At 40.2% G+C, this 12613-nt stretch overlaps 1 protein-coding gene across 1 annotated transcript; it reads left to right on the top strand.

The window, feature by feature from the left end:
* Nucleotides 1-858: 858 nt before the first annotated feature.
* Nucleotides 859-10791, top strand: ptpn9b (protein tyrosine phosphatase non-receptor type 9b). The gene is made up of 13 exons (XM_053330278.1): nt 859-897; nt 3128-3271; nt 4149-4238; nt 4536-4660; nt 4854-4959; nt 5078-5188; nt 5270-6174; nt 6334-6430; nt 7107-7176; nt 7289-7367; nt 7479-7629; nt 7925-8132; nt 8931-10791. Exons 1-13 carry the CDS (start codon nt 865-867, stop codon nt 9152-9154), a joined length of 2343 nt encoding a protein of 780 aa, XP_053186253.1. The 5' UTR covers nt 859-864; the 3' UTR covers nt 9155-10791.
* Nucleotides 10792-12613: the final 1822 nt, after the last annotated feature.

The raw sequence follows: 12613 nt of genomic DNA, 5'->3' as shown, positions 1-12613 counted from the left end.
CTGTTTAAATATGTGGATAAAAAGATTGTGTCAATGTAAACTGTGTATGGTAAAATATATGCATATTTAGAGATAATATGGCTAAACAGACACTGTAGAGTTAATAAAATACCCAAGAGTAGTAAAATATATTGATAGGCTAAATACCTGTTTTGATCTGTCTATGGTAAAGTGAATGGTAAACAGTTATTGATCTATGGTTAAGGGAATGGTAAACAGTTAGCCTATTGTAGCTTAAAGTTCATTTGCACTCTGTCCTTTTAATGATTTTAAAGCAAATCATTATTTTATGCTGCAAACTTATATTTAATGCTCTATTCTAGCATTTAATTTCTCTCTTTCTATTTTTCTGTACTTTGTTTTTATTATTAGTGTGTGGGGGGGGGCGGGGGGGGGCGGGGGGTTAATTGTATGTTTTAATGTTTCTCAAATTGCATGTTTTTCTGTTTTATGTAAAGCACATTGAGTTGCCATTGTGTATGAAACGCGCTATATACATAAAACTGCCTTGCCTTGCCTTGCCTATTGATTTATGGTCAAGGGAATCATAGAGTTATTGATCTATGGTAAAGTGAATGGTAAACAGTTATTGATTTATGGTAAAGTGAATGGTAAAGAGTTATTGATTTATGGTAAAGTGAATGGTAAAGAGTTATTGATCTATGGTAAAGTGAATGGTAAAGGTATTGATCTATGGTAAAGTGAATGGTAAAGTTATTGATGTATGGTAAATGAATGGTAAAGAGTTATTGATCTATGGTAAAGTGAATGGCTGTGGGCGGGACCTCGGTCCCTGTCTCGAGCTGCAGGGCGTGAGCGAGCGGCTGGTGGGCGCGCCCGTTGCGACGTTGCGGAGGCTTCAAGATGGCGGAAGCCCTGACAACTCAGGAGCAGCTGGTAAGGGTCTATTGACGGATTTTTCTATCTTTTTCCCGCCATGTACAGTGTGTACACATGTCACCTCCAATTTCCCCTCTATCGGGCGGTTTCTGTGGTATATTTCTGTCACGCTGGTCGTTCCCGGGGTAGTAAACAGCCGTGGCCCGTCCGCTCCTCCGGTGTGACTGACAGCAGTTAGCGTGTGTTAGCATGACGGCGTTAGCCAGCACTAGTCGGGATCACTTCACCGGCTGTGTGTCTCTAATACTCGCTGCCTTGATAACCCAGCTGCACATGGACCTCATAGAGATGTTCATGTCGTTAATGTTAAACTATTAATATTCGGTGACCTAACGTTTGTTCAATCAACGTGGCTTGTAGTGCCTCGTTAGCCATCCAGCTACCACATGTAATTTAGCCGCTAGCTAATGCTGATAGCTATTGTTGACTTGCAAAGGAGTAAGGTTATTTTGGACTAAGTGTGAAGGTTATAAATATCCAACCGCTGATTGCTTTATTTTGTCGATTGTCATTATGTACGATGACACAGTTAAGACAGTCTTGAGATCATGACTGCCATCGTTTAACACTGACTAGCTGGCAGTGTCCTGCCTATCAGATTTACGGGCGAGAATTCACAGAAGTGAGCCTCCGATTCTGAGCATTGTTGTTACCATCACTTTCTAGTAAACGGGGTAGGCCTGACATTGATAGCTCACATGAAATGTCACGCAGCAGTTCCGATGACAGCTTCCGTCTTATAACGTTAGCTACTTGTGTTATCTTATTCAAGCATTCACAAGGTTATAGGATAGGCTCACAATTTTCCAAGTCTATTTTAAAATTGCAGTCATATATACACTGAAGAAGGTTTTCTTTGCTGTAATCATTCCTCCTCTTAATACTGGCCATGAAAAGATGCCCTTCAAATGAGCTTTTAATATTTGTGATGGGGGCCAAAATCCACAGTGTGTCCACACAGTCATTTTGTGCAAAATGCATTTAAATGTTTTTCTTTAGCTTATATAGGGCTTCAGCAGGTAGACTCTTAGTCATCTGAAGTGGATAGCTGCTACATTTACAGTCTTTTTATGTAGATATGTACTTTAGTAATCCCTGGAGTGGAAGATAAGGAATATATTGTTTAAATAAAAATGAAATTGAATAAAGTACCCTTCCTCAGACATTGTTTCCCTGTAGACCTATTTCAGTTTTCATATTGGTAAGTTACTGTTGTTTTTAGGAAGATTAGACAAATGTGAACCAGCCCTTTACCTGGTTAATAAACCAAATTAACCAAACTACTACCCAGATTTGCAGATTTGAACATCACGTTCCCTGGTCCTGTAAAGTCAACTGATTAACTGCCTCAGGACAGTTGCTCTTTACAATGCTTGTAGTTGTAGCTTGCAGATGAAATCAGCCCCACCTTCCTCAGACCTTTTTAATTCCCAGGTGTTGTGGCAGAATGAATGTCCAAATATATATTTTCATATGCTTTCCCATAATGTTTTATCTCAAAGCGGTCCCATCATATCTGAAATAAAGACCAACTCTACTAACATCATTATAATTTAGGTACTTTCCCCATGTGGATTGATCAATTACTCTATTTCATGAGATAAATTACCAGTCATATGTACTATATGTTATTTCTTTATTGTTTCAGCTGTAATCTAATAACTACATTGATCAGAACAATGAGATTTGTCAGGATCTGGGTGGCTTTTTGCTTCTGCTAGACAATTACCTTAGTGGACCCTGAGATTGACTTGCTTCATATTTTCTCTAAGTTATATGAAAGTAAATTTTAGGTTTTGTATGTGGCTGTTGAGTTCATCTGTTGTGCCCATTCATTGACTCTCCTCGTGCTGGTTACATATTTGGAGGACAGATGCAGCTCACTTGGGTGAAAACAAGCTGGCTGTTGTCTCCTGGCATATGAATGCTCTCATCCACGGCATCTTCTAGGGGCACGGCCTGCTACCATCTGTATCACACATTATGGTAACTTTGGCAGGGAAAGGACTACAAAGCTGAGGGGGCTTGTGATTTCCTTGTCATGTCAGTTCCCATCTTCTCTCAGTTTCTTTTTCCTCTACCCCCTAAATTCCAAGCTTGTAAAGTATTTTTGACAGTTTTTCCAACTCTGTTTATTCCCCTTCTGCCCAAGTTACAATTTCTCAGCCTGTATTCTCTCCCCACCTCACCTTTTCCTATCCATCTCCTCTCCCTCGTGTCTGTCTAGGCTGTGGAGGAGTTCCTGAGTGAGGTGCGTAGCCGGGAGCAGCCTCACAGTGCTGGGCTCGTCTCCCAACCTACAGCTGTTAAGTTTCTCATGGCCCGCAAATTTGACGTCTCCAGAGCCATCGACCTCTTCCAAGCATACAAGGTACAGCAACACTTCAACTAGTGACACAACTGAGATCACTGTTTACCCTTTTCATTCACAGGACACCACTGAGCTCGATCAGGGATAAAGGCTTTGGGAAAGATCTCTAATTGTAATTTTTCTTACCAATATTGCGAGTAAAATTTTAATTGTCAAAATATTCTATAGGTTAACCTCCAGGCCTATTTGGTGGGCTTCAAACAAGTTTTCAAATGAATATAAAATTATGCAGTCGTTTGTTCAATTCCTTTCATGGTTGCTTCCTGCAAACCAGTCAACTGGAGCAAATTAGAAGTTGCAATAGAAGTGATCATGACATTAAATTATTGTTGTTATTATTATTATTATTATTATTGGCGGGTACATAGCTGTTCACATATGTTAATAATTAAAAAGTTTTATCTAAAGTATTAAAGTTTTGATGTCTGAGTGATGAGCAATAATCTGTTATTTAGTTCAGGATAACTATGCTCTATTCCTAAGAATGAATATGCAGTGTCTTTAAATGAGAAAGTTAGTCCACTGGGGTGTTAGTGCAGACCCATACAAAGCATGGACATAAATACATAAACTATACATAAAATAACACAAAACTAAGCAACAAACACCACCGTTGTGTAACTGTTTCTTTTAGTTTTCTTAATACTGTGTCAGACAGCTACTGAGGTTGCACGTGATATATATATATATATATATATATATATATATATATATATATTAGTTGGAATAAATAACATGAACATTAATGGCATGCAACTAAAATCAATTTAATAATATTGTCTGATGTTGTTGTTTGTTAGGGTTAGGGTTTGCTATTTTGGCCCCAGGCTAATGACTCTCTTACTCTCCCTCCTCTACCACTATGTATCAATATTAGAACACAAGAATCAAAGAGGGGATCATCAATATCAACCCTGACGAGGAGCCCCTACGCTCTGAGTTGCTGAGTGGAAAATTTACAGTCCTGGTGAGTGGTGAGCTATTATGAGCCTCCTTTCAGTTACATCTGAAGATACACTGATATGGTGTACATGCTGTTCATTGAAGAAAAGGTTTATGTGTGCAGGTCAATGACACATGCTTGTTTTAGTGTGTCTTAATGCATGGAGATCAAATTAAAGCATGTGCATGTTGACTCAGTTTATATCCATGACATTCCATGTATAGAATATCAGCAGTCAAATCTCAGAAATCACATACTGTAGAGTAGAAGTGCAGTGAATTAGCATCGACATACATGATGATCCAAAAATGTTTCTACCAGCCTGGTCGTGATGCGAAGGGAGCTGCTCTAGCACTCTTCACTGCTCGTCTCCATCGGCCAGACGTCACCACCCACAAAGCTGTGCTGCAGGCCATCATCTATCAGCTGGACAAAGCCATAGAGAGGTGATGCACCCCTCATTCATATATATATATATATATATATATATATATATATATATATATATATATATATATATATATATGTATATATATGTATATATGTATATATGTAAAATGTTTGCAGTATTGCCTTTGTGAGTTTCGATCATTTACATCCTTCTCTCTTAATTTGCAAATCTTGTTTGTTTCTTCCCAGTCCGCAAACTCAGAGAGACGGGCTCATATTTATTTACGACATGACCAACTCCAGCTATGGGAATTTTGACTATGAGCTCTGTGTCAAGATCCTCAATTTGCTAAAGGTAAATATTAAAGAACATTATATGTTCTTTTTTATTTTTCTAGTTCTGCTGATAAATAGTTAGTCTGCAATGTTCAACATTTTCATTGTTTTGACCATCTGATATTTGTATTTCCCAGGGGGCATTTCCAGCCCGTCTAAAATGTGTCTTCATTGTGTCATCGCCTCTTTGGTTTCGAGCACCATTTGCGGTTCTCCGCCTCTTTGTGCGCGAGAAGCTGAGAGAGAGGGTATGTATATTTTTACCTAGACGTAACAGTTACACATCATTTTTGTTATTGATCTATTAATATTTCTTCTCCATTCACCAGGTGTGCACAGTGAAAGCTCATGAGTTGGCCAGTCACATCCCAGTCTCCTCCCTCCCTGAACACCTGGGTGGGACATCCCAGTATAGCCACGTGGCATGGATCCAGTCGTGTGTCAACGTACACACAAATACTGTTCAAGGTGATACACAAGTACATGACACACACGACTGTGTGGGAAGCCTTCTGCGCTCTTACAGCTTGGAGTGCAGCAATACAAGTGCTACACTGTCCCACACCCATATAAATACACAGCTGGGTTCTGAGCTAGCTGTGGCTAACTCTAACTGCTACGACGATAGCAATGCCAACCCACACAACCACTGTGGTGTAGTGGAGGGCAGGACTCGAGGCCCAGGCCAGTACCAGCAGAGCCCACATTCTGCTGCAAACAGGCAACAGGGGAACCACCAACACTGGAACGGCTCAGCTGTGAGTGGGGCCAACATGGCTGTTAGTGGCTCTAGCCCCAATGCTAACATGAATGGTCGTGGCCGCCAAGCTCCTCCCCAGTCAGACACGCCCCCTGACACACCACTTTCCCAGAAAGGTGATGGAGATACAGAGGATGGCGAGGCAACAGATTCGGCCCACAGATCTCAGGATGAGGAGGTGAAAGAGGTGGACGAGGAGGAGGGTGAGGAAGAGGAGGGAGTACCCCCGTTGCCCCAGAAGTCTTTGCCTCGACCGCCCCACCAGCCTTGCTCCCAGTCCCCACCACTGTCCTCATCATGGGGTCCTGATGACGAGGAGCACTGCATGGAGGTGTCCGTTCACATGCCAGAAACGGGAGGAATGACAGTGCATGACCTGGTGGAGCATGTGAAGAGGAAGAAGAAGAAGGGGATCTATCAGGAGTACGAGGAGATCCGCAAGGAGCCGCCAGCAGGCACCTTTGACTACTCCAAGTAAGCTATTCTTTGATGACATATGTTTTATCTATCTGCCTCCTCATTATTCTGTGTCTTCCATTGTTTTCAGTTTATGTTGCCAGTTGAAGGAACATGGACAGAAAAATACAATCGCTCTCAAATTCAATCTGTCATGTTACCTCACTGTTTTTACAGGACACTGTCCAATCAGATAAAGAACAGGTACAGTGATGTTCTCTGCCTGGACCAGTCACGAGTGCGACTCTGCCAGCTCTGTGATGATGACGATGAGGTAATAATTAATTAAGCACACTTGTTCACTCAATGTTCCTGAGATCCCTGGATTTATTTAACTTGTCACTACAAATTACACGACTCTGTAGATGGTTTGATAACACCTGTCAAGTTTAGTTACATTTACAGTGTAGAAGGCCTCCATTCCATATAAGAAACATTTAAACACAGTAATTTTTGTTGTCATATATTGCATTTAGAGTGGAAATTTATAGAGAGCAATAAGACGGTCGCCATACAACTGCCTGTTGTTATAAGATTTCTATAAAGCAGTTCCTTCTTTGGTGGTGTCTTTACCTTATCTACTGGCTTTAAAAGAAATGTTATGTGTTTTTTTTGGCAACCAGGGTTTTGTTGTTTTGGCTTTGGTGTTGTGTGTAGGGAATGTTATTTTAACTGATAAATTATTGTCAAAGCTATGAGTAGAAGAGTCATGTTGTAAAATCGCTTAAACAAAACAAAAAGTTTGTATGGCTGCAGTACAAAATGTTGGGATTGACTTTTAAAGAAACTGAGGCTTGACGCCTGTAAGGGAATCATCCAAAAAACTGAGGTCTACATGATGCAGAACACTTACAAACTACAGTAGTAATGACCTAATTCCTCCTACAGGAGGCAGTACATCTTCACACCAAACAGTAAGGCTCACCTCTTTTACGATGTGTGTTTTGCAGACATCAGATTACATTAATGCCAGTTTCATGGACGGGTACAAGAGGAGCAACGCCTACATTGCTACTCAGGGTGAGACACTGTTGACATCTGTCCTGTTCATTATTGTCTCAGTCCCCTTCAGATGTCAGCAGGGTACAGTCAGGTGTTACCACTGTTTGACAGACTTATTTGTGTCCCTCAGGTCCTTTGCCAAAAACTTTTGGTGACTTCTGGCGTATGGTGTGGGAGCAGATGGTACTTATCATTGTCATGACCACCAGGTGAGATTTCTGAAGTGAGTTGTTTGTTAGAGATGCAGCGATAGACTATGTAATGGCATTCATGATAAGCTGGTGATCATATTAAAGGGTGTACTTTTGTGTGTGTCTTAGGGTGGTGGAGCGTGGACGTGTCAAGTGTGGGCAGTACTGGCCTCTTGAGGAGGGCAGAGCTGAGCAGCATGGATACTTTTTGGTCAGGAACACTCACATCCAGGTGTTCCAGGACTTCAAACTCTCCCATCTTGAGCTTTACAACACTCGAGTGAGTCACACTGACTGCAATATGAAAAATCTTGAACATGGTCTGACAAGGATTGGTAATAAAATTTCCTTAAAACTGTCTTTAATGTAAAAATGTTTCAAAATGCAATTAAAATTCACTTTTAATTATATTATTGTCTAATACTTAGACAATTTTGCATATTTACATGTAGTAGCAGTCACAAGTTTGGACACACCATCCCATTTTCTTGAATGAAAAAGTGTGTCCCAACTACTGATACTGTACGTGACAAACCAAAGAAAAGAGTCTAATATCATCATCTTTTTGTTCTCAGTCTGGTGAGAGACGGGAAGTGTGCCACTATCTCTATGTCAGCTGGCCAGACTTTGGGGTGCCCAAGAGTGCTTCTGCCATGTTGGACTTCCGTGAGCATGTACTTCAAAGGCGGGACGCTGCAGTCCAGAGTCTGGGCTCCAGTTGGACAGGGCCCCCAGGAGGGCCTCCTGTGGTAGTACATTGCAGTGCCGGCATCGGCCGCACAGGTAAACACACAAATTATTATGGGATTGGATATGTCATAAAGGTGTAATGCATCAAATGTACTTTTACCATATTTTAAGTGGACACAAGCACATTACTTCTGTGAGTTGTGTGAAAGAAGACACAGGGAATCCAGAGGTGGAGTTTCTGTTGAAAAATTTAAACATTTGGAAAAACATAATTTCGATCCACTGTGAATGTGGTTCAAAATGTTTAAGTATCTCCAAACTTATTGTTGAATCTTTTACTAAAGATTCAGGAAACTCTAGAGGAAAATGTTGGGTCTCAACCAGTAATCAATGTAGTGAGACTTTCATTGGACTGTTACAACCTCCAAATTGAGGTTCACATCAGGTACAGAAACAGCCAAAGTGCCAGCAGGCTAATTTACACTGGCAGCAGTTTGGTTTTCAGCATCTGTGACACAGAATGAGGTAGGTTACAGTCAAACCAGCTCTACCACATGAGCGACTGCTGCCCTATGTACTTGATGTTTATAAACAGTGTTCAGCAACAGTAGAGAGAACAAAGGCCCTTCAGCATGATTTGAACCAGAAATTTTGTGCTCTCTTTGTATGTGTTGGCTGGAAAATCCCACAATAGACAAGACAGACTAGAAAAATAATTTTCAATAATAATTAAAGTTTTCAGATAGCAGCTCTGTTGTTGAACATTAATTTTTACAGGCCAAGTGGTATGAACATTTGAAGTGTAAATAATTGTGAAGCTCTCCCTTGAGTAACCTCTCTGTCTTTCTTTCTCCCTGTCCACCCATGCCTTCCCCTTTGCTTCTTGGCTAGGCACATTCTGTACGCTGGACATCTGCCTGTCCCGGCTGGAGGACATTGGTACAGTAGATGTCCGTCAGACAGTGAGGCGGATGCGTACACAAAGGGCTTTCAGCATCCAGACCTGGGACCAGTACTACTTCTGCTACACAGCAGTCATCGAGTACGCCCAGCGCCATGGGAAACTGAGCCCAGTGCAGTGGTCTGACTCAGACCTGGAGACTGACAGCGAGTGAGAGACACATGGAGAGATAGAAAAACGAATGGGATAGCCAACCAATAAGCCAATGTCATAGGAATGAAAGATTGTGGAGTGGCGTTGCGGAGTAAAGGAGGGAGATGCCTCTTCTGCCATAAGAGAGAAAAGACAAAGGATGGAGATTTTGTTTTGGCTCTAGTTGTAATGACACGGACTCCCACAGTTGCTCTTCCTTGAGTTAAATGAATAGACAGAGGGAGAGGTGAAGAGCTTCAGAAAAAAAATACAGGGAGTGGAGACTGTGCATTGCGTCTCTGACTGAGAAAGCTGTCCTGCCAATTTCCGAGCCCCTTTTTATTTAGCAAACTACAGGGGAACTTGGCATGCCCTCAACCTGTCTTGTTGACAAGAGCGTTGTACGAGTTGTAGCATTTTTATATTGACTTGCACATGAGGAATGACAAACTTGAACTTTACCCCTTGAAGCCCTCCAAACCCGTCTTTGTTCCGTTTTTGTATTACCTGCTCCTTTTCAACCCTGAACAAGTCTGTGAACACAGATTAATTGTGAGGGGTATGAAAAGGTGAAATCTGAAAACATCTTTTTTTTTTTTGTTGTTGTTGTGTTATTTTTTTGACAGGAAATGGTTCTGAATGAGCAAATGGTCATAAATGACAGTGCATCTGTGTGTGTTTGTGTGTGTGTGTGAGAGCCATTTAGTCCATTTCTAGTTTTTATTTTATTTTTCATGTCCTTTTTTTTCTATGGTGCATTTTCTATCTGTGTTTCATATTTGTGCATATGTAGACTAAATTTCAAAGCCAAAGTCCTCACCCTGAATGCTTGGATGTACTCCTTACTGAGATATTATAGACTGAAGCCCATGTATATTCTTGTAACATACATTTATACGTTATTGTGCATAATAACAACCTCTGAAAGAATAGCAAAAAAAGCCTTGTTTAATATAATTGACTTAACCTTGAGAAGAAATATCTATGTAGCGAGCCAGGCTATGAAAACATATAGAATAGAGTTCTGTATTAAAACTGATCGCATTGCCAGGTCTAACATCATCTTTACTGTTGAAGCGTTCTGATTGGACGATCTTAAGTAATTTGGCCTTAACTTGATTCACTGCCTCGTCGTTCTCAGACCTAAACCATACCTGAAACTGTAAACTGTCTTATCTTTTTTTTTCTTTACCTTTTCTGATTCTTGCGCCCTTGAAACCACAACTGTTGTGTTTGATTCTCGAGGCATATGCTGCCTCAGATAATTGTGCCTTCAAGTTTTCCTTCAAGCGTAATGTCTCACAGTCCAGCTAGTGTAGTAATAACACCCAAACTAGTGCACTTGCACAGTAACGTTAACTGTGTGACACAGGACACCTACATTTTGCCTATGGTCCTGTGTATATAGTACACTACTTCTGAATAATATGAAAGTAGTGAGTTAGCTGGGACTATAAGGCCTGGTTTGAGACATGGCTATTCTTTTATCATTTGACCTCAGGGGGTAATTCTAGTGTTTTTTGCCTAGTGTCAAGGATCCATTTCTGGGTTTGCCTCTGGTAAATTATCATTTAAAGAAAACTATATCAACTTTATTTTGTATTTTTTACTGTATTGTATCCTACTATATTTATGTCTTTGTAAAACTTCATTATTGAAATCAGTGAATGTTGGTACGATGCTACAAAGTAAACAAACCAGTTATTGCATTTGATAAGCTGAACAAATCAGATGGGGAATGAAATATATTTTTGGTTGTTCCCAATGAAATTTGGTGTAAAATGTCACTTGCCATTGTATTTTCAGAACTGACTTGATTGTTTGATTCCAGGACAATGGGGGTGGGGGTGTTAACGATTATGTTTTTAGAGAGCTTATTGTTAAACTCGTCAGTAACAATGACATTAACTTCTTACAGTCTGGTACCCAATGCCAAGGACAAAGCAAAAAAGACCTGTCAAGAGAAAAAAGACAAGGGGTTGCTATTTCTGTTCATGAAAACCCAGCTTCGTTGTCTACAAGTGAAAAATATGCATACATATATATGAATGGGTTGAGGTTTATCAGCATGGAAAGAGAGCCTTGAATGTTTTTGGGTAATGGTGTCCAAGCAATTTGATCAAGACAGACATGGATATTGGTGAATGTGGACCCTGCATCCCTCAATGCCAAAGGCCCAGGCTCACCCTAAAGATTTTTTTTTTCCAATCACACATCCTCAACAGCCTATTAGCATGGACCTTTCAGTGCAGCCTTGCATCCACGGACACAGAAAGATCCTGGAGCACCTCGGGAACATTATTAAGGATTATGTATAGCTAAAAAATGGGAGAGTGTATATGTAAAACAGTGTTGGTCCCCATGCTACTTTTAATTTGTTTTATGAGAAATGCATAAAACAAACGAATGCAATGATCACTTGCCATCGGTGTCCTTTCTTTCTGTGCTTTATGTTCTTATGATTGAATAATAGCCTTTTATGTGCTGTTAGCCCAGCTTTCCTATTAAAGCAATGGTACTGCTATCTTGAATGAATATGAAGCTAATGTTATCTCTTTTTGACTGGGTAGAGAGGTGCCTGGATCAACATGTACACAATGTAGACCGGTCTTTTCACATAGATAAGGGTGAAAGGGACTTTACAGAAATTAGATCTCTGTCTGATTCTCTTTTATCATGAACCTATTAAACAGTACTTGTAGGGATTGTTTAACTGAACTAGCAGCTTAAACTAGCAATAGACTCTGAGAAAACAAATGTTTGAACTGAATAGAACCAAATTATTTGAATCAGCTAAGTGTGTCATAATTTCCACCTCTAATGGAAGTGAAGCAGCTTTGCTCTTGTTTTGCAGGGTATATGTTACAATCCTATGAGACTGTAAAAGAAATATTTATAACAGCTAATGTTATATCTTTTTGACTGGGTATTCATTTTAAACATAATGCAGTCCAGGGTCCTATAGAATGAGAAGTTCAACAAGAAACCCAACTATTAGTATTGCCCTTTATGCTCTCTTGTATTTTCAGCCAGATAAAATGAAGGGGGGCATCAGATGTGGAATAATAAGAGAATTTAATTTGCTCAATATGTGCACAAATACAGGCACTTAAATGGCACAAATAAGTCAGAAAATCTTCAGCATTGTGTTCCTGCCTGAGGAAGAGTGCAAGAGCAAAGAATGTCAAATTAGGGCCAAGTCATCTCCAGTAAATTTCCTAAATCCCAGCTAATGTTACCCTAAACTCTGATGTAGCAATTAGTGGAGTCCGGGACCAGCTCCAATACAGTGGATGTGTCAGTTCTGAACCAAGTTTATTTTTATTAGTAGTGGTATTATTTGAGTAGTATTTTACATTCCGTGGCAAATACTGTAGTCTTAATTCAATCCACATTTTAGATCATATTGCATGTATTGACAGTTGTCTTGAGTGAATCTAGGTTATATGTCTTTGGGCTGTGGGAGGAAACCAGAGTAACT

The sequence above is a fragment of the Scomber japonicus genome, chromosome 2, assembly GCF_027409825.1.
Source record: "Scomber japonicus isolate fScoJap1 chromosome 2, fScoJap1.pri, whole genome shotgun sequence".
In the NCBI taxonomy this organism is placed as follows: domain Eukaryota; kingdom Metazoa; phylum Chordata; class Actinopteri; order Scombriformes; family Scombridae; genus Scomber; species Scomber japonicus.
The sequence above is the reverse complement of the archived record's forward strand: the minus strand, read 5'-3'. Positions and strand labels throughout refer to the sequence as shown.

What these genes read in the sequence shown, in the direction of transcription:
- ptpn9b (XM_053330278.1), top strand. Translation starts at nt 865, where the DNA reads ATGGCGGAAGCCCTGACAACTCAGGAGCAGCTG. An exon ending in TGACAACTCAGGAGCAGCTG is followed by an intron (nt 898 to 3,127) that starts GTAAGGGTCTAT and finishes GTGTCTGTCTAG; the next exon opens with GCTGTGGAGGAGTTCCTGAG. An exon ending in AGATCCTCAATTTGCTAAAG is followed by an intron (nt 4,960 to 5,077) that starts GTAAATATTAAA and finishes TGTATTTCCCAG; the next exon opens with GGGGCATTTCCAGCCCGTCT.